This window comes from Ahaetulla prasina, chromosome 1, assembly GCF_028640845.1.
Source record: "Ahaetulla prasina isolate Xishuangbanna chromosome 1, ASM2864084v1, whole genome shotgun sequence".
Taxonomy (NCBI): domain Eukaryota; kingdom Metazoa; phylum Chordata; class Lepidosauria; order Squamata; family Colubridae; genus Ahaetulla; species Ahaetulla prasina.
The window spans coordinates 298,421,836-298,449,755 of record NC_080539.1 but is presented as its reverse complement, the minus strand read 5'-3'; the positions used below and the strand labels follow the sequence as shown (position 1 = coordinate 298,449,755).

At 37.4% G+C, this 27,920-nt stretch overlaps 1 protein-coding gene across 10 annotated transcripts in view; it reads right to left on the bottom strand.

Moving 5' to 3' along the window:
• Positions 1-27,920, bottom strand: part of GPHN (gephyrin) — a 252,172-nt gene continuing 224,252 nt past the window's right edge. For 2 of the 10 annotated variants that reach the window (XM_058161862.1, XM_058161865.1), the window contains 9 exons: positions 26,747-26,805; positions 26,450-26,603; positions 23,550-23,671; positions 17,233-17,320; positions 16,069-16,142; positions 7,763-7,827; positions 7,306-7,409; positions 6,011-6,107; positions 5-2,153 (listed from right to left, as the gene is read on the bottom strand). In XM_058161862.1, the coding sequence (XP_058017845.1) occupies positions 2,020-2,153; positions 6,011-6,107; positions 7,306-7,409; positions 7,763-7,827; positions 16,069-16,142; positions 17,233-17,320; positions 23,550-23,671; positions 26,450-26,603; positions 26,747-26,805 (897 nt within the window). In that variant the 3' untranslated portion in view covers positions 5-2,019. Of the gene's footprint in view, positions 2,154-6,010; positions 6,108-7,305; positions 7,410-7,762; positions 7,828-16,068; positions 16,143-17,232; positions 17,321-23,549; positions 23,672-26,449; positions 26,604-26,746; positions 26,806-27,920 lie in introns of all 10 variants that reach the window. The other 8 variants (XM_058161856.1, XM_058161859.1, XM_058161858.1 and 5 more) reach the window with 6 other exon arrangements.

Below are 27,920 nucleotides of genomic sequence, written 5' to 3'. Positions count from 1 at the left end.
AAAGCCATTTGTAAAATAAGATTTTTGAAATACAAAATGAGATTAAGTAGTGATTTCTAAGAGTTATACAAATGTCTTTGTGCTATTATCAACAAGTTGTGATGTTACCTTCATCCGTAAAAAGATGTTTTACCTAATTTAAACAAAAACAAAAAGCATTGTATTTGTCTAAATCTGCATTTTTGTAAGTATTCTGTTTAAGAAAGCACACTTTTATTTCTAATCTGGTTATGATGCTCAGTGAAGACGGCAGATAAATCCTTAAAGGAGTTATTGGAGGACAATTATCTAACTCTGTCTAACTACTGACATTAAGCAAAAGAGTGTTAAACTTTCATTACTCTACTTATTCTTCTTCTAGAGAAGAAATGTTCACTGTCATTGTTTGGCATATTCCCAAATGGAAATAAGATTGTGGTCAGTCATGAAGAGCCATGGTCAATATCAAATCAGTTTTAAGTTCTACATTCTACAATGGGCAGTATTTTTACTAGCCTTAATTCTACTCTAGAATAAAATGTATTTCTCATTTCACCATATTTTTACAGTTTATTAGCAATAAATGTTATCTTAAGGCAAACTATAATTTATGTACATCTTTATGGAATTTTAAAAAACAAGTATTTTAAGTAGTCATGAGAGCAATAATGCTATGCAGGGGGAAGACCTGAACTCAAAATATTTTTTCACTATGCAGTATCCTGAAAGCAATCTTGAAGTTAGTTATCTCATACTGAATTTATTTCTTTCACTTCTTACTTAACACCTAGAAGTGTCACATTATGCAAATGACTATGGGTCAATTATAGTTAACTGCAATAGTGTTCATGAGGCAAATAATTTTTAAAATGTAGAAATATTCCATACAGTACTTAAACATTTTCTTTCACTTATGTCAGTTTCTTAGATGATTTAAATCCTATATTTTTAAGTTAATCTGTATTGGTGATGTTCATAAATTGTACCGTTAAAGTATCTTCCAAGGATTCCAGTTTTAATATTACTCAAGAAAAATAACACAACCTTATTAAAACCTTTTAAATTAAAAATTTATGCATCAGCATTTTTTTCTCCAATATATTTGTGCTCATTTAATTTTTGAACCAAGACTGTCCTTTCCCCAAGACTGAAAACAGGCTTAACACAATCACCTTTTAAATAATGATTCAGGATTTTTTTTATTCATTTAAATTTCAGTATCATTACAGAAAATGTTATGGTACAGAGTTGTTTAACATTAGTTTTTATTTCTTATTTAATTTCCACATGAATGCTGGTAACACTAATATCTGTACAAGATCAGTCTTTGATTTTTTTTTTAAGATTTTAATTCTGTACATTTTAAATGTATTGGTTAAAAAGGCTGTCAGCACTTAAGGAAGCAATTTTTTTGTTGTTGTTTGTTTAAACAAAAGGTATCCAGTTACTGCCCAATAGTACTGAGCTGGGTGGCTGCTGGGATGACAGGTATCCCTGAACGCGCAGCAAGGAGGAAAACCTTGGGGCTTGATCGGGTTCCCAGGGCAGCCACTCTGCTTTTGGCACTGTGCACATCAACACGAGATACGATAAAGAACAAGCAGAAGCTCTTGGTGAAGCAGTTATGAAGCATACTAATAAGGGAAAATCCAAGTGTTGTCTACACTAGTATAAATAAGCAGACAGCCTTGTTTTAAGAGCATAAGTAGTTGAATCTTAAAGATGAGAAAAAACACAAGTTCTGCAGGCACCTACCGCTGTCTACTAAAAGCTACTGCTATTGGAACTAGCATTGAACACACAAAGCAATTGCAAGAAATGAAAAAGTTGCTTTGATATAATCAGAATAAATTCTTTTAAGATTTGTTTTTGAAGTTTTTTTTAAAAGGTATTTATTTAAATCCATTTGAAATATAGTTCAAGGTGTTTATACTGATCAACTTTTATCCAATTCAGAAAAACTAGCTGTGCCGTTGCATATTACAGGATACAGTCAATGATATGTGGACATGCATCAAAACTTTTCTCCTGCTGGTAACATCATAGTCTTCCAATGACCATGACGTCAACCACCTCTCCCTTATGAAGTTCCACATACTGCTCTGTCTTTGGAGGTAGCATCAACAGTCCATTGGCACTGCGCATACTCATCAGACGACTGCTCATCTGATTCCCTATAGAAAGCAGAAAAGATTCATTAGCAGGGCAAATGCCATAGGACAAGAAATGAATTGTCAGCCTTTCCCCCAGAATCCTTAAAGTGCAATATTAATTTCCATTAATATCCAAACAGCATTATAATATGGGGTTGAACTGTCCCAATAATTCTTTCATAAAAAACAACCTTTTTAATCTTAATGATTTTCCTTTTAAATTATCATCTGAGAATTTCATACTGACCATGGATATGATAAACCCAAGGGTTAATAGGCCCAAACTACAAACCACCTTTTCAAAGAAGTCTTCTCCTGCAGTAAAGCAAATGGCTTAAAAAGTACCAAGTGTGGTTAATACAATCCTGTATTACTACAGTTCTACTGCTGCAGCATAGAGTTTATTAGTGATCAGATGCAGTATTCTTTCTCATTACAGCCGCCTAGATTTGATAGGAAACCAAAGCACAGTGCATAACATCAGAACTATTTCTTTCCTTTTAGGGATATGCAATTTTTAAAAATTTTGTAAGCAGCATACAGATGTTACTGGTAGCCACTGAGAAGCTTACATTATTTTATTTTGGTAACCCAAAATGGATTAGGTTTCATGATTTAGTCTATTGAAAGCTAAACTGATACTTATCTCTTCATCTTGCGGTAATACATTCCAAGGATTAATTATAGTAATTATTATATTACAGAATTTAAAAACAAATGGTGAATAATAACACTGAAAGTTGTTATTATAATAAAATAAACGGAATGACATTTCTAAAATAATACTATCACAATAAACTTTTTGGAACACAAATCAACATTTATATATTTATCTGATTTATTTCTAGGATGCACTGGTGATAATCTGACTTTTGCATTGGGCAACACACGTCCAGTTTGTCAAGGCACAGCTCTTCTCTTTCCGCAATACAGTAATGTTATTGCAAAATCATCTCTTCAACATTTTCAATTAAAGACTTTTCAGCTAGGCTTTTTTCTTTGAGAGACTCTTGGAAAAATTAGAAAGTAAAACACGATTAAACTATTTTTCTTTTACATGGGAATATAGGAAATTTGTTTATTGAATCAGACCATTGGTCTGTCTTGTCTAATGCTGTCAGAGCTAATGGATTTTTCTAGGATATTATGAGGATTCTTTTCAATTAATGCCAGCTGATGCTGGGATTGAATCTGAGAACTTTGGCAAAATGTGTGTTCCATGCTGAACTATACATCCTTTTAAGTACAAACTCATTTAAAAGTATTCAAGGGTTGATGCTTAAAGTGCCATTTTCTTAACATAAATGATAAATGATCCATTACAGTAATTATATCACAATTTCACATGCTCAGAACGAACAACAATCTTTTCGGCTGCAAAACAGATTCCATAAATGTTACAAAGAATAATTTATTATGTTTTATGGTGGAGGCCCAATTAAAGTTTTAAAAGGTTTACTGCAATGTTTTAGTCCTTCTGAAGAATCCTCTAACATAAATATGGGTGGAGAAGGTCAATATCTATAGTAAGTCTGGCAATGTGAACATACACACATTATAATTGTTCTTACTTGAACTTGCATTCTATACATACAAACATATATACATACATGCATATTTCTAGTGTATATAAATTGCAAATTTAGCACTTTTTATTTCAGAGGGGGCATTTTGGTGGACGGTGTTAAATAGGAATTTATGACAGCTACAAAGTCACTTTTACAACCATTTGAAACTATTTCTGAGAGATTCTTACTGTATGGTAAGGCTGTGCAGATCATTCAATGAGGGCCTTTGCTTGTGGGAAAAATGTTCCCCTGCATCTACTCCCTAACCCTGTAAAGCAGCCAGGCTGAACTTTTGACTGTGGTTGGATGGTCTCAAGGAATGGATCCAGAAAGATGTTTTATTCAGAAACTAAGGGTCTTGTTGAATTATTTGCAATACCTACTAATAGTGATTGGAAAAGGAAAATATGGGATATAATAATAATTTATTAAACTTGTGTGCCAACTGACTCTCAGTGACTCTAGGCAGCTCACAACTTTATATGATGGCCAGCAATACAGGTTAATAGTACAGGTAGTTCTTGACTTACAACAGTACAATGGCACTGAAAAAATTAACATGACCGTTTTTCACAGTTATGATCTTTGCAGCATCTCCATGATCATGTGATCAAAAGTCAGATACTTGGTAACTGGTTCATATTTATGACCCTTGCTCTGTCCTGGGGTCACGTGATCATGTTCTGAGACCTATTGACAAGCAGTCAATGGGGAAGCCAGATTCATTTAACAACAAGGTTACTAACTTATCAACTGCACTGATTCACTTACTGGTGGCAAGGAAGGTCATAAAATGGGACAAAACTCAGTTAACAAATATCTCCCTTAACAGAAATTTTGGGTTCAATTGTGGTCTTAAGTCAAGGACCACCTGTAGTAGGAGAAACAGTACCATCTTAAGAACAACAGCATATTCTTGTAAGGTACTTGTTTTAGATTATGAAAAGTTGGAAATCTAAGAAAAACATGGGTCTGTGAAATGTTTTCTTTCACAAAGAGAAAAATAATTGAGTTATATTTAAAAGGCAGAATCTGACTGTCTGGGCTTGGAAAATCAACAGGTCGGGCCTGGTTAGTACTTGGGAGGCAAAATCCCAAGGCTGAAAACTATTCTGGAAGAAGGCACAAATAAGCTGGAGGTACATGCCCATGAAATCATCAACAATTGGGCTTTACGTAAGAGAGATTTTACATGATCTTTAGAGTAAAATGTTACAGAAAACAAGATTCTAATGAATGTGAACTTACTGTGATCAAGCTGTGTGCTGTTTGCATCACTTTTGCTCCTCCCCTGTTTAACTCATTTGGGAAAGTCTGTCTAGTATTTTGCACATAGCAGGCCTTGTTGCTTTTCTTACAAGCCAGATTCAAACATCAATGCTTATTCTTTTTTATACTCCTTGAATTGTTTTGGAACAAAAAGTCAAGAGCACCAGAAAGTAATAATAAGCAAACTGTTTTCCATTTTCTTACAAGTCATGGTACCAAGAAGAGGTAAAGAAGAAACAAATGTGTATATCTCATTTTTGCCATCGTGAATTATCACCATGTGTTGCTCTTCATTTGGACAATTTTAAATAACATTTTTTAAAAATGAAGAGCAAAGCACAGTGATAACCCAGGAAGGCAGAAAATGAATATACACATTTCCTTCTTCTTTACCTCGTCTTGATGTACATTGAAGGTTTTGCACCAAACTGTACACAGCAAGTTAAGCTTGTTTTAGTTTTCAAAATGAACATTTCCCCCAAATAAATAAAGAATCCAGATGCAAAATTAAAATACCTATTTCATTCCCTAACCAGACATCTGGTTCATGAATTTTTATATCAGGAAGCACCAATTTTGCTAATTACTTAGTACTTAGAGGAAATGATGTTCCTGACAGTCAAGTAAATCTTTCAATTTTATATATGTAAATAAAATATGTTCTCCTCTCCCCCCAAACTTAGATATTTTCTATATAGAATGAAATATTTAATGTCAAGACTTCAAAAGGCAAATAGAAGACACTAGATCTAAACTGCATCAATTATACAGTATAATTATATATGTATCAAATGGAGGCTCAAACAATCAGAAGATGCTCATGCTTCTTGCTTATTTTATAACTGGGTGAGATTCAGGAGCCTAATTTGAAGCAAGAAAGGGTAAAGGCTGGGGAGGGGAATTCCTTAACTGTTACATGGTTTGATTATGGTTTCAAATATTACATGCTATTTAAAATTAGGGAAAATACCAATAATCTGTGTTTAAATTTGTGACCTCAACAAAAACTGCCAAAGGTAGAAAGAGGTTATAAGCACTAACCTGTACTTTGTGCCCAAGGCAGTGGTTCTTGGTGATGCCAAGTCAGTATGCACCGATGGTATTCTGGACGAGGGTCCAATTTTACATCACATGATAACTGTAGAAAACACCCAAATTGAATACAATGACATTAAGAAATTTAAAATGCCCCTCTCCAAGGACATATATTTAACTCACAGATGCAAATAACATGTATAAAACGAAGAGATTAATTTGATTGGAGTAGACCAAATACATGCACATTGGTTTCGCCCCAAACTTCACTCTTAGTATCTCTATGAATTTATCCTATCAGATGTCCTTGGCCCTTTTCCCAAACAATATTGTTGCCAATGCAACTTTTGACATTCTAAACCAAGCAAGGTTTGAGAAAGACAGTGGAGTAGATACATTTCCATTTAAAAAGCTATTAAATATTTAGCTATGATTAGTAAAGAAGCTATGCAATCTGAAATAGTACATAAAGCCAATAACTGAAAATACAGAAAAAAGGAATTTAGGAAGATTATAAGGCACTGGAACAAATGAATAGTTTTTCTATCTCAAAAAAAAAATCAGTTTATTTTTGTGAAATTTGGATTTATAGGAGCTTTGTATAAATCTTTATAAACTAAGTTCAAATTGCAATGCTATTATCACTTTTCAAACTAAATATTTTTACACTGCTGATTTCTGTAAGGAAAGTTAGAGAGACCATAGTTTTTAAAAGGGTTGTTGGGGAGGAAACAGCTGTCCATTACTGACATTCCTTGGACAAGAAACTGTTCAGGGATGAGCTTTTCTTTGCTTTTTATCAACTGTTCCAGGCCCATGGGGACTTTAATCTTCCTCTTTTGCCTAAAGAGAGACTAGGATGGGCAGGAAGGGAATCTTACTTTAAGTCTAAAGTACTTTACTGTAAAATTCACTATTGCCTCATGTGGACTTGAAAACGTCTAATAATGATTTGGAGGTGTAGAGATTAGCTGCATGACCAAGACTCTTTAACTGTGCATTTCTTTCCTTAGAAGCAAATTATTCCTCATATCCTTATTCTACTAACAAAATACGAGCACCCACATTCTATTAGAAATAATACAAAAATCAATAGTAAGATCAATGGTTTACTGATCAAATACTGTCCACCCTCAATAGTTATGATTCATCTTTAAATGCATTTCTGTAATGCTTTTTACAATACCTCACCTGAATTGTTTGAACTCTATGCTATTTAAAGGTTATTTCTTCAGCTCTGAGATACTAGTGCAACTAAGCAGAGCACCTCAAAAACTCACCTTTTATTTGAAAACTCTTACCCTGGCTTTTATAATAGTTGGACGAGGATCCAGAATTCCTTGCATCTTCCTCAGTGCTGGGACAACAAAAAGATTGCAGGTAACAACTGCTGACACAGGGTTCCCTAAAGATCAAGAAACAGTTGTTTGATAAATTACTTGACAATTGTTTCAAGAATAAGAACATTTGTTACTTTTGATCAAATTGTGCTTCATAGCAAGAGTCTTCTAAAAACTTTTTTAAAGGAATATTTGATGAACTGAGGAGCAAGAAAGATTAATATCATAGTCAATTTAAAAAAAACACTTGGTTCAGAAAAATAAGACCATGGTGGTTGTTACATATGGAAGATATAATGATACACAGCATGACTAAGATATCTGCAGTAAAGAACATGACAATTTGCAACATTTGGTTTAAAATTCATTTGGTATGTATAAGCATGAATGAAGAGATTTATAATTTAATATACCTTACCTGGGAGCGCGAAGATGATTTTTCTTACTCCATCAATATCCAAGGTTGCAAAGGTTGTAGGTAACCTAGGAAGTGATGCCAATTGTTAAAATTATGAAATAAATCCTTAATTATCAATTTTGTCAATAACATTACATATTTTTATTGCCTCATTTCTGCTATCTTCAACATCCTTGGAAAATTCAATTATTCTCATAAAATACTACGCAGGAAATTAAAATGTGAATTAATAGTACTTCACAATTCCATCATTTTTCTCATTAGAAAGTCAGATTTTTAGCTAATAAAATCCACCAAATTGGCAATATCTTGTTAATTATATGGCTGATTTTTTTCAACATGAATTCATCTGTGCTATACTGAATTGTACACCGAGACAACTATTTTCATTTGTAACCCAATTATTTACGAGATGATTAAAGTGTATTAATAATAATGTTCCAAACTGCTTGTTTGCTACATCCTCCAACTTCACTTTCCAGTGTTTAAGAATTATATTCCATTGTTCAATGAGATGCAATTAACATTCCAAAGATGAAGCACTTTCAAAGTATTTTACCTTATTTCTTTTTTTAAAAAAATAAAGTGCAGCTGTATAAATTGGAAATAAATCAATGGGATGAACTCACAAAAACAATTTACTGCAAAGGGATTTAGTTTTCAGTGGTTTTCATATGCACAATTAAGAAAGAGATTTATTATAGATAAAAAGTAACTGGAACTGAAAAACAAAAGGAGTTTGAAAATGAATTGTGTATATACGATTAACATGTGATTGTTAAAATATATAAACTTGCTGAGGTTTGAAACAAGAATGAATTAAAAAGTGCATGATAAAATGGGCTAAGAATTCTGGTTTGGACTAATGGGAGAGAATGTTGTACACTACACTACTAACCAGAGCATATAAAACATTTGCTAGACCAATTCTAGAATACAGCTCACCTGTTTGGAACCCTCACCATATCTCTGACATCAATATAATTGAACGTGTCCAGAAATATTTTACAAGAAGAGTTCTCCATTCCTCTGTAAACAACAAAATACCTTATCCCACTAGACTTGAAATCCTGGGTTTGGAAAACTTGGAACTCCGTCGCCTTCGACAAGACCTAAGTTTAACTCATAGAATCATCTATTGTAATGTCCTTCCTGTCAAAGACTACTTCAGCTTTAATTGCAATAATACAAGAGCAACCAATAGATTTAAACTTAATGTCAACCGCTTTAATCTAGATTGCAGAAAATATGACTTCTGTAACAGAATCATCAGTGCTTGGAATACTTTACCTGACTCTGTGGTCTCTTCTCATAATCCTAAAAGCTTTAACCAAAAACTTTCTACTATTGACCTCACCCCATTCCTAAGAGGACCATAAGGGGCGTGCATAAGCGCACAAACGTGCCTACCGTTCCTGTCCTATTGTTTTTCTTTTCTTCTATACCTTTATATACTATATAACCTTTCTGTATGATAGTTACATATATTGTTGTGACAAAATAAATAAATAAATAAATAAAATAAATAAAATAAATGTGGAAAGAACTGAAATCCATATTGTGTTACAATTTAGGAAAATTTTTTTACAAAAAGATGTATTGCTGGTATACTGTATGACATCAGAAAAAATAACTAAGATTTATGTATAAAGGTACTTCTTATCAATGTTGAAACTAGAAAACATAAAGGATCTTTTTACCATACATGGTGAAAAAGCAAAAAGGTATTGGATACTAATACATATAAAGATACAAAGAATTCTAAAGCTTAAACATTCAGATAAAATGAGAAATGTTAGTACTAGGACTTATGGATAACTAATTGAAAAAGATCTATGGAGGATTGGCTTTGCATATGGTAATTGTAATGAAAATACTATATGCCCCAAAATGGAAAACTGCTGAAACACCCACAATGGAGGAATGGATTGTAAAGAGGATAGAATGGCAACATTGACCTGTTTGATCTGGGGTAGGATAGCAAGTACTTAAAGACTGCAAAATTTCGTATGGACATTTTGCTGAAAAGGAAAAGAAATGAATTGGTGATTTATGGATCTTTTGATTTAAAAGGATTGATTATGGGAAGAAGGGAATAATGATGAAATTTTAATGAAGGAAAAGAATATAAGTTTGTAACTGCTGCACAGAAGATCAGAAACCATTTCTTTATCTATTTTGTATTTCTTTTCACACTTTTCTTATTTTTTCATTTCACTAAAATTATTTTTTAAAAAGGAAGTAAGTCAGTGGAAGCATCTAACCCTGTGTACATGATTAAGATAACAGTCTGACTTCCTAAATTGTAATCATGTGGCTAAGGGAAAAGTGAAACAAAGATCTTCCTGCCACTTTAAGGAAACAATACCACCATACCAGCTACCTTTTGAGAGGCCAGAGAAATGTGGATGCTTACATCAAATATTAATATGAACTCTGAATAATGGCAATATGTTTTGGATTAGTATGATTAGCATTTGGATATTTAATATATGAGAATGCTGTACGAAGAAATGCTACCTGTTGAAATTATGCACTGCTGTAATTAAAATATGGCTCTGCTTACTTTATGTATTTATTTATTCAATTTGTATAGCTGCCCATCTCAATCAATGACTATTTTAGTGGCATCCATTCATTTTTTCCTCTACATTATTAAAGGTTGCTTTATTTAGTGATTTCCAGTCATCACTAAAAAAAAATCACTGAATGTGTATCAGCACTAGAAAATGAAGTTATAAAAAATATTTGAGGAATCCCTGAAATGTCAATTTATATGAATTAGTAAATCATAATACCTGATAAGTCTGAGTGTGTCAGAAAAATAGGGGAAAAGGGAGAAGCTGGAAATAATGTTGCTAGAGGAGGAGAAGAAATTGACACCTTTGCACCACTCTAAAATGCTCCCATTTTGGGGCTGAGGCCGCAAGTAATTGCTCTAATTTAAGAACACAAAACCCTTATATTCAGGTCAGATCATCATTCCTCCCAAGGGCGTATAGTCCAGACATCAGACATTTTCATATCATCAATCATCTGAATGTTTTAATGAAGGGAAAGAGTGGGGGGAGTCCAATCTTTCCTGCTTCTTGTTTTGTTAAATAAATCTGATTCCAGATTGAAGTTTGTTTCTCCCATGATAAATTTTGAGCTTCCTTTGCCCCTTTCAGTTTTTCCTATTGCTCATCATCTGACATAGGCCAGAGGCATCTTGATAAACTTTCGGTATTTACAATATGTACCTAAAAGGAAGACAACTCTGAATTTAAAATGATCCCGCAAAGAAAAATAGACCGAAAAAAATTACAAACATAAGCACACATTCCAATTCTCCCATTTGCCAACCTCTGATTGCCAACTCCAGTTGAAACGAGTTATGGAGATCATCCTTTTTCATGTATGTATGTATGTATGGTAGAGGATTGGAAGGCCTGGGGGAAAGTTGTCCTTGGGGTTGCGACGGGTTGGACACAACTTCGCAACTAACAACAACAATGTATGTATGTATGTAAGTATGTATGTATATGTACAGTATGTACATACATATATATATATATATATATATATATATATATATATATATATATATATATATATATATATATATATGTCTTTGGTTATTCGGGTTTTCTCCCGCGTAAAATTTGAAGTATCTTGGCGACGTTTCGACGAAATCCCATTCGTCATCATCAGGCTAGGTGCTTACAGCTTCCTATTTGTAGGAGAAATGTATGATCGCTGCTGTTTCTTCCTTTTAACTGCTAGTGGGGGTTTGAACTGATTGGTTGGAAGCTTGGCTGTGTTCTGATTGGGTGGAGGTGTGTTCTGATTGGTTGGGAGTTTGGCTGTGCTCTAATTGGATGGTGGGGTTGTCTGTGCTCTGATTGGCTGGGGGTGTGTTCTGTTGGGGGGGGCTTAGTTGTGCTAGGTTGGTTTGAGATGCAGGGGGATTTGAATTGGTGAGTTGCATTGCTGTTGTTTGGCTTCGCGTTTGTGGTCGTGCTTCATCTTCATGGTGGGTGTCAGTCTGCTGCATGTATGGATTGGAGGGGTTTGAAATGGCTAATGATGCACTCTCACATCACCACCCAGCTCAGATCAACTCTGTAGCCAAGACATTCATCTCCAGAACAAAACGCTTGGCTGATGAACAACACCTAAAAACCGAACTGCACACTCTCACTAACATACTAACATCCAATGGATTTCAAAGAAATAAGATTACCAAACTAATCCATAAAGAAACCCCCACTAAAATCCAAGACAGAGAACAAGAAAACGGCAAAGCCCCCCTCCCATATATAAAAGGTACCACAGACAGAATCGGCAAGATCCTCCACAAACACAACATCAAGACAGCATTCTGCACAAACCGAAAAATATCCACCATCCTAAGAAACCCCAAAGACAAAATTAAGTTAGAAAATCAAGGAGTATATGAAATCCCATGCACCTCCTGCAGCACCACATACATTGGACAAACCAACAGAAGAATAAGTGCACGCATTGAAGAACATAAGAACTCAATCAAAAAAGAGGAACCAACTTCTTTCTTGGTCCAACACCTTAAAGCCACAGGACATAAAATTGATTTTAAAAATACCAGAACTATCGCCAAAACTGAACACTTTAACAACAGAATAATCAGAGAAGCCATCGAGATAGAAAAATGCCCACACAGCATGAATAAACGAGATGATACCTCTCATCTACCAGCCATTTGGAAACCCGCCCTTATCGACAAACGAGTCCCTAACATGAAGAATGACGCAAGACCCACACTCGTGAGTGCCACACAGCATGTCACCACCACACATCCATACAGAAAGCAAACTCAAACCCACACCGATAATGAAGCACGACCACGGACCAGAAGCCAGACCGCAGCTGCATCATTAGCCATTTCAAACCCCTCCAATCCATACATGCAGCAGACTGACACCCACCATGAAGATGAAGCACGACCACAAACGCGAAGCCAAACAACAGCAATGCAACTCACCAATTCAAATCCCCCTGCATCTCAAACCAACCTAGAACAACTAAGCCCCCCCCAACAGAACACACCCCCAGCCAATCAGAGCACAGACAACCCCACCATCCAATTAGAGCACAGCCAAACTCCCAACCAATCAGAACACACCTCCACCCAATCAGAACACAGCCAAGCTTCCAACCAATCAGTTCAAACCCCCACTAGCAGTTAAAAGGAAGAAACAGCAGTGATCATACATTTCTCCTACAAATAGGAAGCTGTAAGCACCTAGCCTGATGATGACGAATGGGATTTCGTCGAAACGTCGCCAAGACACTTCAAATTTTACGCGGGAGAAAACCCGAATAACCAAAGACCTACATACAAACACCCGCGAAAACCTCAGAAAACAAATATATATATATATATACCGTATATACTCGAGTATAAGCCGAGTTTTTCAGCACGTTTTTTGTGCTGAAAAGCGGCCCCCTCGGCTTATACTCGAGTCTACCCTTGCAGAGTTAGTTGTAGTTGTAGGGTTTTTTGCCCTCGGGAACAGCTGGGCCGGCAGGACGAGCCCAAATGCTGCCGGCATGCTTTGCCAGCTCGGCCGGCTCGTTTTGGGGCGGCGGCTGGCCTCCGGCGTTTTCTTCCGCCGCTTTTTGATGGCGGCGGCGGCGGTGGTCGGCGGAGGGCGGAGGGGGGCGTTCGACATTTTCGCCCCCCTCTCACTCGTCCTCCTCTTGCCCTCGGAGGGGGCGGAGGCGTTGTCACCTCGCCTCCTCTCCAGCCGAAATTGAGTGCGGCGGCAGTGGGGTGGGTGGGTGGGGAGCCCGCCGTGAAGTGCCGGCAGGACGAGCCCAAATGCTGCCGGCATGCTTTGCCAGCTCGGCCGGCTCGTTTTGGGGCAGCGGCTGGCCTCCGGCGTTTTCTTCCGCCGCTTTTTGATGGCGGCAGCGGCGGCGGTGGTCGGCGGAGGGGGCGGGGGGTGGAGGGGGCGTTCGACATTTTCGCCCCCCTCTCACTCGTCCTACTCTTGCCCTCGGAGGGGGCGGAGGGGGCGTTTGTCACCCCGCCTCCTCTCCAGCCGAAATTGAGTGCGGCGGCAGTGGGGTGGGTGGGTGGGGAGGCCGCCTGAAGTGCCGGCAGGACGAGCCCAAATGCTGCCGGCATGCTTTGCCAGCTCGGCCGGCTCGTTTTGGGCGGCGGCTGGCCTCGGCGTTTTCTTCCGCCGCTTTTTGATGGCGGCGGCGGCGGTGGTCGGCGGAGGGGGCGGGGGGCGGAGGGGGCATTCGACATTTTCGCCCCCCTCTCACTCGTCCTCCTCTTGCCCGCGGTGGGGGCGGAGGGGGCGTTTGTCACTCTCGCCCTCCTCTCGCGGTGGGGGCGGAGGGGGCGTTTGTCACTCTCGCCCTCCTCTCCAAAAAGCCGAAATTGAGTGCGAAGCGGCAGTGGGGGTGGGTGGGTGGGTGGAGGCCGCAATGAAGTGCCGGCTGGGGGAGCCCGGGAGCCAATCGCCCCGGTGGAAAACGTGTGGCTTCTGCTCAGGCGACGGAGGCATGCCCCAGCTCGGGGCCAGAGTCCGGTGGAGCCTAGTGCGAAGTCCCAGGGCGAAAAGGGCTCCGGGGCGCGCGCCGCCGGTGTTGCGCGCTCGAGGCGCCCTGGCCAGGGGGATGCCCCTGTGCGGGCTCGGCGACTAGCCCGACCGCTTGGTGCATGGCCCAGCTATGGAGGTGGTGGACGAGACCGAGGCTCTGCAGCGCTTCTTCGAAGGTAAAGGCGAGCGTGGAGCCCGGGCACGTTGCGCAGGTCGGGGAGGAGGGTGAAGCCAGCCCGCTTTCTTTCTCAGCTACTCTTGGATTTGCTGGGGGAGGGGGGATTAGCGGCACGTGAGGACGGCGGGCCCCGCCGCCTCGGGTAACGCGCGTCGCCTCGGGGACCTCAGGTGTGTAGTGGGAAAGGAAGAAACGAGGGGCTTCGAGCGAAGTGGATTTAGACTGACAGTCGCTTTGGAGGCTGAAACGGCGTCGAAGCAGCACTAGGAGGGCTCGCTGAGGGCGATGTCAGAAGGGGAATCCAGATACTCCCGCAAACTCCGCCTCGCGAGTGGCTTTTGGAACGATTCTCTTTCCCCTCCCGTTACCTCCCAAGCCCAGTGCGTATCCTCAAAATTGCACGCCTCAGTTCTTTATTTACTTTCTTCTCGCCCCTTGGCGTTTGACACACTCGCCCTCCTCTCACTCGTCCTCCTCTCGCCCTCGGAGGGGGCGGAGGGGGCGTTTGTCACTCTCGCCCTCCTCTCGCCCCTTGGCGTTTGATACACTCGCCCTCCTCTCACTCGCCCTCTTTTCGCCTTTGGAAAAGATAGCTTGCCGGTCCACGGGTCTTGGCTCTATCTTTATTTTTTACATTGACCAGTAGCTGCCTCATTTCCCACCCTAGGCTTATACTCGAGTCAATAGTTTTTCCCAGTTTTTTGTGGTAAAATTAGGTACCTCGGCTTATATTCGGGTCGGCTTATACTCGAGTATATACGGATATATATATATATATATATATATATATATATATATATATATATATATATATATATATATATATATATATATATATATATATATATATAGAGAGAGAGAGAGAGAGAGATGGATTTACCTTAACTGAATCATTGCTCATTAAAATGAATTGCCTGTAAAAGTATCCTGTTTACAATGCTGGCTAATCCCTGTCTGCATATACCAATCTCAATTAAACAATTCCCAATTGTCAGTCAGAGAAAAACAAATAAATGCATCTCTTCCCACTGCTTTCTTTTGGTGTGAACAGCAAAAAAGAAGCAAAACATGCTACACATAGAAACAGAAATGAATGAAAAAAAGAGGAGGAGTTAAATGAAGATGAACTGAGCTGACCACACAAGGAAAGAATGAGAAAGCCTTGTTGAGGTATTAAAAATGCTAAGCAGGCAAGAAGCCCTCTCAAACAATCTAAGTTAACATTCAAAAGCATCCATGCTTTTTAACAAGGAGGTCCTATCTGACTGGTACTTCTTCTTTATTCTTTTGTTTTCAACAGGTTCTTCTATCTTAACAAGAAATGTAAAATGTTCTTCTTCTGCACCATTTACAGTGAATTATATGAAGATATCTTAGTAGTAATTAGCATGATTATTTAGCAGCACTTGTAGTGGAATAATTTTGGAGAATAGAGAGGCAATGTAATATTTCTTATTAGAACAGGCTTTCTTGGGTTATTAGGCAAAGCATTAAGCTCTCAATATTGTCCAGATTATATGCAAGACTAATGCTACATAAGAAATATTACTTACCCTGGTTTCATAAAAACCCTGCCAAAATGAATCTGGGCATGAAGATCAATATCCAGCACCTGTTTAAGATAGTCCTATTTGGAAAAAAAGAACCAAAAAGGGATTCTAAGGTATTAAGATATTTGTAAGATGAACCATCATCCAGTCCTAGAAAGTTAAGGAGGCATAGATCAAATATATAGATAATATATTTGTTTCAAGAATAGGCAACCAGGATTTGCAGGCTAAGATAATGCACTTGTAAATCCAAATTTCAAACCATCCATGCAAAAGATCACATCAAACATCTAATAAATGCTGTTTGTGAGAGGGCAAAGTATCAGAAATTTTTTTTTAATTAAAAAAAACCAAAAACCTCATCAACTTCCCAACTTTGGTTCTCATTCCACCCAAGACTTTTTCAACCCTACCAACAGATTATTCAAACCCTTGCAAATCTTGGCAAAAAGAGGTTGCACACCCCAGTTTATTGAATTTGTATATGATTTCCTCACATGATGTTAAATGATGTCAATATAAATATCTCTATATAACAACGTAATAAAACTGGTAACAACATGAAAGGGCATCGCAAAAGTGTAATTTTGCATAGATGGTAGAATGCTATTGTTCCTTTATGAAGAGGAGTATCAACTGCTCAGATGTTTCAGAACTGATTAGTATATCTGAAGCATTTTTATTTTTGAAGTTTATCCAACATACTGTTCCTCTAACAATGACTGGCAGGTAACATCACCATCCAGAGTGTTTAGACTTTGCACAGATGTTGATAATGTTTGAAGCAAGAAAGACTGCTTTGAATTTGGCATTAGCAGCACTCGGTACCTGCCAGATGCTCCTTAAAGAAGCCACATCTTTCCCAGAGCTTATAGATACATCCATGGGCTCAGAAAAGCTTGCATTTGAGATAAGGAGATGGCAATAAGCTGTCCTGTAAGGAGCAATCAATCAGAAGACAAAAGGTACCCCTGTTGAGTCTGAATACTGAGCAGTGCTGCAAGATTGCTGTCTTTTTGATGACCTTAATAATAGGTCCTTAAGTTCCGTTTTGGTGCCTTGAAGATTTCCTTCTGCTATTACTTATTTATTAAAGAGTTTTCAACCCATTACTTTATTTTACATGTAAACCATCTGCTTTGATCCGATACCATCCACCACACATACCTTTTCTCCCATTGACACCCCCCCTGATGTGATGATGACATCAGCACGGCTAATTCCTTCATTCAAGGCATTAAGTAAATCATCTGGGCTGTAGGATGACAATATGAAAATAGATTAATGCTAACGTATGTGTAGATTTTTATGTACTTCAAAGGAAGAGGTACAAAAAGTTGCAACTTTTATTTTCATCAGCAGGAAGAATATAAATTTCAAGAGCAAGACAACTGAAAATCATAATAGGAGGCACAGAATTTTGTATGTTTACTGGGAATAATAATTGAATGCAGGAGAGATTTCACTGGCCTGCAATAAGCTATTTCAGGCTGACTCTCAAGAGGGAAATACAGCCACTTCAAGGTTACAGTGCTATAAATTAGATTGATGGGATATAGCAGAAAGTTAAGCAGCAGCCAGAAAAGGAGGAAAAGAAGAAATAATAATAGTTTTTTAGAAATAAAAATTTGGTCTCCAAAAATCTCAGAATTCATACAGAGCCCATGAAATGAGATAGATCCATGATATTTGTGGCTTCTCATTCCTATTCCAGAGCTGTTGCTAGACACAAGTATTCTGTTTAGACTGAATTATTCATGAAGTTGTTCTTATTTATGGCTATAGATTGCTCTTATCAGCACTTGACAAGATCCAATCCACAGCAAAGAGCCTGCTGCTGATCTACTAAATCTCAGAGCCCTATTTCTTCTCACTTGTTACTCTTAAATTATTACTCTTAAACTTAATATATAATTTTAACTCTCTGTAATAGGCGCAATATACCGTAAGAGCTGTTTTGGTTATAATACATACTACTGCAGCTAATTAACAATAGGTCCTACATCATCATCATCATTATTATTATTGTTTTTGTTGTTTTGTTGTTGTTGTTGTTGTTATTATTATTAAGCAGTCAATTTTATGTTTTCAGCCTTATGCACTGCATAACTGCCTTTTTCCTGACATAACTGCCACCCATTGTCTTTTCATTATGAGATGGATGGCAAATTAATTAATTAATTAATAAAATAAAATAAATAAATACATTTGTTAGAAGTTTTATTCTTGCCATGTTAGTATAAAAGCAACAAAGAAAATGAAAAAAAATATATATGTTAATCCTGGTAAAAAATATGCTGAGATTCCACAATTTAACATTTTAATTCTTATCATAGCACCACCGGGACTACTGGATTAAAATGGGATTTGCTTTTGCTGTTCTGATAATTAGACACATAATTTGATACAAAGAAAATAACATTTTCTTTTAATGTTATGGGCATTAAATAAATGAGCCCATTTAATCATTTAGATTAAATCCATGTGAACTTTTTTTTAATAAAAATTCTGTGATAAGTGTCTCCTTCCATTAAAAAAAAAAACAGGAACTAATGCTGACCTTATTTGCCACTCCCCCATCATAAGCAGTCCTCCAGGTGGTCATTTGTCCTTCCTCCTGAATTACTGAAACCTGGATGCCAAGATCCAGATCAATAGTCTCCAATGACCTTTTCTTCATTCCATACATAATGTCAGGCTTCTTCTATCAGCCAGGACTGAAACTAGTTTATTACAAGAAACAACTGTCTCAGAGATCTGATTAATAAGATTTATTAAGAAGACCATAGTAATAGCTCAGCCATTGCTCTCAGGCATTGCTCTGCTTCTACTTCTATTCCTTTTTAGGCTGGAAGAAGCTTCACTACTATCTCAGAGTGTAACTTCAGTATTTATTGGTTTTTATTTTGCTTTTGCTTTTCTTCAGACTGCTCTCAGCTGTTTCTGCTTCTCTTTATTTGGTCCCCTGACTACCAGCTAATGCTCTTTGCTGTCATCTTCTCACACTTGTGTTTTCTTTCTTCCTTCAGATAAAATTAAAGTCTCCAGACACCCATCTCAGTTTCTGCAATACCTCCCAAACATGCCTACTTTATAGGGATAAGATTTCGACAATTCTGGTGATAATAAGATGAAAAGGTAAGTATTTTGTCACATAAGTTAGTAACTGACAACTAGAGAATCTTCTGATTAGATTTTTAAAAATGTGAAGGAGGGAGAGAAAGAGACTTTATTTCAAACATCTTCCTGGAAAGTCCTACTCCAAGACTGGGGCATTCCAGAATGCAGTGCACATGTGGCAATCGGAGTTACAAGGGAAAGGACTGCATACTGCAGCTTTGTCAAAAAAAAGTCACACATAATGCTATTTTTTCTTTCTGTCATCACTGCCCCATCACATTTACTTCTTAGTTGTGAGAAGTTGTGAATCTAAATGGAAACGTCTGCTTGTACAAACTTTACAGATATTGTTGCAAATGTTGCATGGTATTCAGCTTACATTCCTTTTATCATCCTTTAATCAGAATAAAACCATACTGATGAAGACCCAACTCAAAAAGTCACCTTAGAAATGTACTGAATTTCCAAACAGCAACATTAGCGATTTTCCGCATAGCACAAAGCAAATAAAACAGATTGCTAATACAGATCAATATTTAATCCTTCTGTGGCTAAATTCTTCATTTAGTTAAAGTAGTCCTAGAAAAAATTATTTTATAAGAAATATTTCTTCTTATATTATGTACTATTTAAAGAACAGATTTCTAAGACCAAACTGTGATACCTCTAGACAGACTATATCTGAATCAACAGTGATCTCATCACACCTAATCAAAGAGACATCATGTTTATTTAATTATTCTATTGTTCCTTCCCTTAATTTGTAAATAAGACTATCAAGAAAAGATAGTGAATTATAAATCAGCAGTATTATGAACAAACAATATAGCTCAAAACAAACAATGAACTCTGAGACAATGATACAACACCAGAATTAGGCTAGAGAAGCTGGTTGTTATTTTCAGGTATCCAGAAGGCTGCAAAAGCAGAAAAACAAGCAATCTTGTTTACAGTTTCTAGCCTTCTCCTGTGAAGCATAAGATAACAGGCAATGTGCTATACATGGGGATACCCTTGAAATGTATTTGGAAGCTTCAGATGGTGCAAAATGAGTCTGTACAAACTATATTAGGATGCCTAGAGAAAGGCACATGTGACAGCTCTAGTCCATGAATGCCATTGTGCCAGTTTGCTTCTGGACCCAATTCAAGGTTTTGGTTGTCGCCTATAAAGCTCTACATGGCATGGAGCCAAGCTATGGACAGAACCAGCTTTGCCTCATTACATTAGCCTGTCACATCTGGTCAGGCAGGGAAGGTACGTTGCAGATCTTGTCAATTAAAGAACTCCAACTTTTCTGACAGCCTTTTCTGCCATTGCTCCTGTACTGTGGAATATTCTCTCTGGAGGAGAGGCAGATGCTCCCACTCTCCTGACCTCCTAAAGAGGAGTTAAAACAAAGCTCTGAAGCCTCATGTAAGGAGCCCAAAAAGCATAAAGCTATGGGACTATGTGATGCCCTGAGAGCTCCCCCTTCACCTTTTTCACAGGGTTTAATTATTATTCTTGTCTCTTTCCAAAATTTTAATTCTAACATTCTAACATTTATATACTGTTTTCGTATTTCAATATTTAATTGTACACTGCCCAGAGTCTTTTAGAAGAGATGGGTGATTCAAAAATGTGAAAAACAAACAAACACACGCACAAAAATTAGGAATTCAATCTGGGTCATTCACCAGGACCAGAAGTTTTGTCTTCTGAGCTTTCAGTCTTGTGCTGGAACCCATCTTCAGGGAACTTCTTTCTAGCAGAAGTTCACTTTCATTCGTGAAATAAATTTTAAGTATCAGCTAAGAACTTCCTCTGTGTGACAAGTGGGTGTCAGGGGACAAAGTGTTAGCTTGGCCTTTTCTCTGAACTTTAAGTTTCCAGCATGGCCATTCAGTCTCAAACAGATACATTACACGTTTAGCAAATCAAGTAAGTCTAGTCAACACAAGTCTTAATTCAATAAGCCAAAGGAGAGGAGAATTTTACTTGACTTTTATTTAAAATCTCTCTTAGTTAGATTACTTATTTCTGCTGATGTGCTTAATCCCGTATGAAAAATTTTCAGTAACTTGCTTATTAAATTTGGCAATCACCCATATTATTAAACTAGTGATTATACCACTAGTTTAAAAGACATAGTTATTATGAAACAATACGGCAGGAGAGGATGTGGGCATTGGGAGCTGAATCACAGTACAGTTCCAATTTATTTCTCTATAGATCATTAACAAATTCCACAGATCACTCCTATAATATCTTCTTGCCTTAATCTTTTTTCTTCAGTTGATTTGGTCAACCGCTGAAATTTGTTTTTATCATGTTTGATATTAACATTTCAAAAATACAATTCTCACTAAACAAAGAATCAATTATAATAAAGGAACTTTGTAAATTCTGCCTCCAACTGTAAAAACAGAGTGCTATAATACCCCCAACCCTTTCTGGCTCTGCGGACTGGCAGTGATGGCAATGGGGGATGTTTTTGTGTGCATGGCTACTGCTTACACAAATGGAGCTTCGCTTGCGTGCTCACCTGCCACTTGTGTGGCCTGGTTTCCAACAGGTTGCAGTCTGGTACTGGGACATGGACATGGACCGGGAATTGGGGACCCCTGCTATAATGAATTGTTTTACAATAGTGGTATCATGATGTTATACAAAACATAGCCAGAAAAGAAGGAAAATAATAGAAATCTGTAATCTATCTGAAAGTGAACAAAACAAATACAAAAACAAGCCTGAGCTGTGGTTTCAAAAATGTTATCTAGGCATGAAAGCATTCTTCCTGCTTATACATTTCTATATACATTTCATTTTATATACATGAAATTTATGTGAAGTTACTGTGATATTGTAGTTTTGCAGTCAGGCACTTATTGTACAGCTATCGTAAGTAAGCTCTGAGCTCTGTGGTGTGGAGGCAAGCTTTTATATAAGTAGGAAAAAAACCTGATCCTGTTCTTGACAGACATTTAAAGAACTAGAAAGATCAGATTTACTGATCAAATTGCGTATGTAACCTGCTAAGGAATCTTGAGTTCTAGCACCAAGAGACAGAGTGAATCAAGATTATAAGTAAGTGGGTTGCTCATAAGCCCACAAAAACTCCAGTGTTGCAAACTGCAAAGCAGATGTATGGGACTTGAATTGTACTTCAGCTTAGCCAACAGAGAAAGAGACACAGGCAGAATGCAATAAACTACAGACCTGATTTACTGCTTTGAAAACAATCTGGCTTCTGCATATAACAGATTACCTCTTCCTTTTTATAATCAAGAAAATGAGAAATGAATAATGCAATATTCTCTCAGAGAAAATGCTGATAGTGTCTTAAACAAGTCTGATGGATGCAGTGAAAAAGAGAAGTGGTGGAGCTGAATTTATGCCCTGCTGCATTCAGTTTCCATCCCTACTTGTTTACCCAAACTGTGCAGATTTGATTCCCAGATGTATGCTGAGGACTGTCAATTAATAGTAAATAAGGAGCCCTCTTGTTTTAGTTTACATTTTTTATCCTTCCAACTATAAATAAACCCTACTAAATTCAATAGCTCCCATGCCTTAATATGTATACACTATAATTTTAGACATATAAACTGGAATGATGGTATATGGCTATAATTCCTAGCATTTATTTTTATATCTTATGTTGGGAGACAACCCCACAGCTCTGTGTGATTCTTAATATGATTTTAATATTAATGTTTTTATTTGCTTGCTTAGAAAGTATCTGATTTCAAACTTACATCTGACTTTAAATAAACTAGACAGTGGACAAATATTTAGCAGAACTATTTAATTCAGGGATGTCAAACTAGATTTCTTCGAGGGCCAGATCATCATTGTAGTTGTCCTCCGTGAGCTGCTGAAGGGCGGGGGAGAGATGGGACAGATGGCAGTGGGATGGATGCCTCCTGTAGCCCTGCCAGCCAAAACAGAGTGCAGGGGGCCCCATACGGTCCCCTGTGCCCTGTTTTCGCTGGGAGAGTCACGGTCTTTCGCTATTTCCAGGCCAGCCCTGCGGGCCAGATCTAAGCATCCCGCAGGCTGGATCCGGCTTATGAGCCTTGAGTTTCACACCCCTGATTTAATTGATTAAAATCATATGAATTACAGTAGAGCTACATTCCTCAAAAGAAGCTACTTGCGGAAAATTGAAGGATAAGAAATAAGATTCTTCCCATTAGAAGGATGAAATGAGTGATAATAGTGGTAACTCCCAGCAATATACAGGTATGTCTTTCAAAGCAAATTAACAAAAATAACAGCTAAATAAACTTTGGTCCAAGAGATAAAAGGTGGCACAATTTAACGATATATAAAAATAATAATATTGTGGTAGAAAAAGCAAAGAGTTTATTTGCACATACTTATCTCCTACAATCCCCAGGTTGATTGTCGGATATCCATGCTCTTGAATTGTTGCTAAAAGAGTTGAACGATTACTATCTCTAATCTTTCCTGGTAACAAGTCATCTTCAGGATTCAATAGCTATAAAAAATAGTAATAGTATTATGTGGGAAAGGGGTCAAAATAACTAATTATGAATAGATTATAGTTAAATTAATTGAACTGTGAAACCACCTTTGTTACATACGATAATCTTAAGACTGTGAACAGGTACTCACTTATAATATCTGTTTGCATCACTACTGTGAAAAAACAATTTCTTGAAGATTTGTAAAAATCTAAATTCAAGCACCTTCCCAGATAGTAAAAGAAGTTGCTAAAATCTTCTTTGAAGTTGTTGAGAAGGAGAAATATGTAGATGGAATTTTATTAGCAACATTCTATATGATTGGAACGATCTAGCCTTGCATGATGCTTTCCCAAATTAAAAATGTCTCTCTTATCTCAGTTATTCTTCTTCTCCTTCTCTTTCACATCCTCATAATCCATTCTTCCTTTAATGTCCTATTGGGATTTTATCTTTGAAAGTATGCACATAGCTTCAGTGATGATGTTACCTAATTTGGGTAATAAAACATCTGCAAGCAAACAACCAAGCTCAGAGAGCACCAAGGACCCGATTTCAACCCTGAGCTACAAATATTCTCCTTTATTGGTACATAGCTTCAAATCTGTACATACTAGATTGCACCCAGGGATTTTTATCAGTCACGTGATTTTGCTGATGTAAAGTCATTTTGTATCTTTCTACACATTGTAGGCCCACAGAGCTGTCTGGTGTGGGTTAAAGGACGTTTGGAGCAGATTTGTAGAGGGCGTGGTGGAGAGAAAATTCTACCACAGGGCATAAAATCCATTTATGCAACATTAAATAAAAATCATTCAGATTTTGTACTGCTTAACTGTTTGATAGACTGAATTCCATCTCTGGCCAGTATCACTGCCATTTCTGTTTCTTACTTCATAATTCACACAAAATTTTGGGTTTTTTAACTTTTGAGATTCATACAGTGATATATAAAAATTTGTAATCCTTTTTGAATTTTCAATATTTCAGCATAAATATTACCTAAACTTTAATCTGTCTTCTGTAGAAGTTCTACAACTAGATTAAAACCCCCAATTAAATAAATATATAAAAACACTAGCTAATATTTGTATGGGGCAAAAATATGTGAACTTTTGCTTTCTGTAACAGTTTCTCCCTGCCCTCTCCTTGGGCACCAGTAATTGCAACAAAATGTTTCCTCCAACTGTTGATAAATCATGTACATGGGCTTGGGGGAATTTTAGCCCATTCCTACTTTCACAATAATTCAACTTGGGGATGTTGGTGGCATTCCTCTCATGATGTGGTCAGTTCAGGCACTTCCACCAGAGGTTTAAGGTCAAAACGTTTGGCCATTAACTTGGCCATTCCAAAACATTAACTTTCTTCTGCTTGAGCAATTCATTGGTCATATTACTTGTGAATTTTGGATTTTTGTCACTTTTTCTTGAGCTTCAGTGCACAGACAGATATCCTGATATTTTCCTGTAGAGTTGCTAACATGATTCAGAATTCATAGTTCCATTAGTGGAGATAAGCTATCTTGGTCCATAGGCAGAAGACCAGGCCCAAATGGCAATACTGCTACCATTACATTTTACAAACTCTTTGGAACTAATTTTTTAACCTATTCCAGCCTGATGAGCATCAATCTCTTATTATTGGAGGTCCTCAATATCTCATTTATTCAAGCACGACATACTTCCACATACCTGTGCTATAAAGATAAGACTTCGATAGTGAATATCTAGAATTCTGTTCTTTAAGGAGGAGACTTCTTAAGCAGGAGACTCAACCAAACATGTGAGAATCATTCCACTGATGGAAACAATTGACTTTTACTTCCTCTTCAAATGAACTGGTAACCTACTTTAATATTCACATACTTTTTTTATCTTTAGAGCATTTTCCTCCATAAATAAACTAAAAGTAAAGTATTTTTGACTCATTTCTTGGATTCTCTTTATCTTGTTCTAAGACTTGTAAGGAATACAGATTAATTTTAGATCATATTTATGCTGGAATATTGAAAATTTAAACGGGTTCACAAACTTTAAACTCCACTATACATATAATGTAAATATACTTTCTGCTGGCTTTTATGAAACCTGTTGTGTCTTGCCCGCCCTCAGAGCAGCCGGGGCCTTCTTACCTGCTCCCGAACACTGAGGAATGTATGCCTCCCGGCCCAAGTCCTGGCTCCATGCCCACACAAACTGCAGAAGAAGGAGCATCTCCCGGCCCCAGCCCTGACTCCATGCCCAGGCAAACGGAGCAGCTAGACCCCTCCCCCTCCTCCACGGCATGTGAGCCTGAGGAGGGTTTATTACCAACAGCTGATTGGAGTGACCCTCGCATCAGAAGATTGGATAGGCGGAGGCAACAGAAGGAAGGGAGGGGCAGGCCTTAATGAGTGCTGAGTCATGGAGCCACACCCCATGGCCTATATAAAGGATCTGCTTTCTGGCAGTCTCTGAGTCAGGCAAAAGTCGAACTTATCTTGCTGAAGTCACTTACTGGTCTCCTGCCTGCTCTGAGGACTTTGCTAGGACTTTGGGCAGAGCTGCAGAGGCAAGCCTGATTCGGATTTCCCTGACCCGGCCGTCAGCGGAGGAGTGGGACACGACAAAACCAGATATTGCAAAGCACTATATTAAATCTTTAAAATGTCTATTTTACTAATAGAGGGTGCAAAATCTGTAATCAAAGAGATTGTAAAACTATAATCAAAACAGAACTATAGTACCATTCTTTATGAAGATTTCTACCATGCTTTTTTGACAATTTATAAATGTTAGATATTTTCTTACTTCATTCCCTGTAGACATTACAGCAACTACTGGAAACTTGTTAACTTCAACTTCGGTTACTCCAACAGTTGCTAGTAGACCTATTTCTGATGGACCCATATGGGTTCCCTTGGCCAGTACACATTCACCTCTTTTAATGTCGTGTCCTATAGGTCTGAATATGTCCCCAAAACAATAAGAGAGGAATTGTTAGAACAAAAAGAACACCTCCTTTATAACATTTCAAAAGCTATTACTATTATAGGTATTGAATAGTTATTTTTCATTTTAAAATTTAAAAATAAATAATTCATTAACCTGATATCTTGACCCGGTCGAGCCTGCACCAGAATGCGTACCTCGAGTTCTTCAGTGCCCTATATTTATGGAAATAAGAGATTTCAGCTTACATCACAGTATGGTATGAACACAGCAGATTTGTTCATGTGGGGTAGAAGTTTAAATTTGTTAAAAGCAATGACTAGCTTTCCATAAAACAGTAAGCCATAATATGGTTAAGTTCTTTCTGGCTTAAAGTGTTATACTGAGTCCATTATGATATATTTATCAAATACTGATTAAAATCCAACTCAGTGTTATTTGTGAATCAATATTAGCATCCAATTACAACCCTGAATATATTATTCTGGGGAAGAATGACATCAAAATATATATATGGAGGTTCAACAACCTTAAATTTAATTAATAAGTACATTAATCTTAATACATTTCTCTATTTCTCTATTTATAAATCTCATAATAAAGATAATATACAGGAGTTAAAAGTACAAGAGTATTTCTCAAACTTGTTTAATAGACTTTATACTTTATATTGTACTTTTTCTGTACTTTTTCAAGCATAAGAAGAAAACTGCAAATTTCATTTCTAATATTTCACTGAATGCATCCATCAGTCTTTTCATTCCTCCTTCAAACCAATCAAGGCACCACCAAAATAGATTCTATATTCAATGGAGTCTTCTAGGCAGATGTACATTTTTGTGGGAACAAAATATTCCAAATGTGATCCAATGTTCCAGATTTGAAATAAAGCACATGTGATTTGAGAGTTTTATTTCATGCTCTTTTGTTCAATGCTCAGAACAAAATGTAACCAGAATGAATAGCATTATTTGGGCATTGTGATTGGACCTTTCTGGTGCTTGAACTTTTCTTTATTTTCTAGTTTTCTCTGTTGTACTATTATATTTATTCTGTTAATGCTTTATACTGATTGGGACATGGTAGGAACAATTAGCAGGCACACAGCTCAGAGCTGAAGAGCCATTGTTGACTCAGTTTTATTGCCTCATTCTGCCAGTTAAAAAACTTAGTTCCTATAGGGAAGTCAGAACTTAAGTAGGGGGTTACATATCTGATTGGTCTTCTGCTGCCATTTACAGAAAAGTTGCCCATAACAGAAAGTAAGTACCGTATATACTCGAATATAAGCCGATCCGAGTATAAGCCGAGGTCCCCAATTTTACCCCAA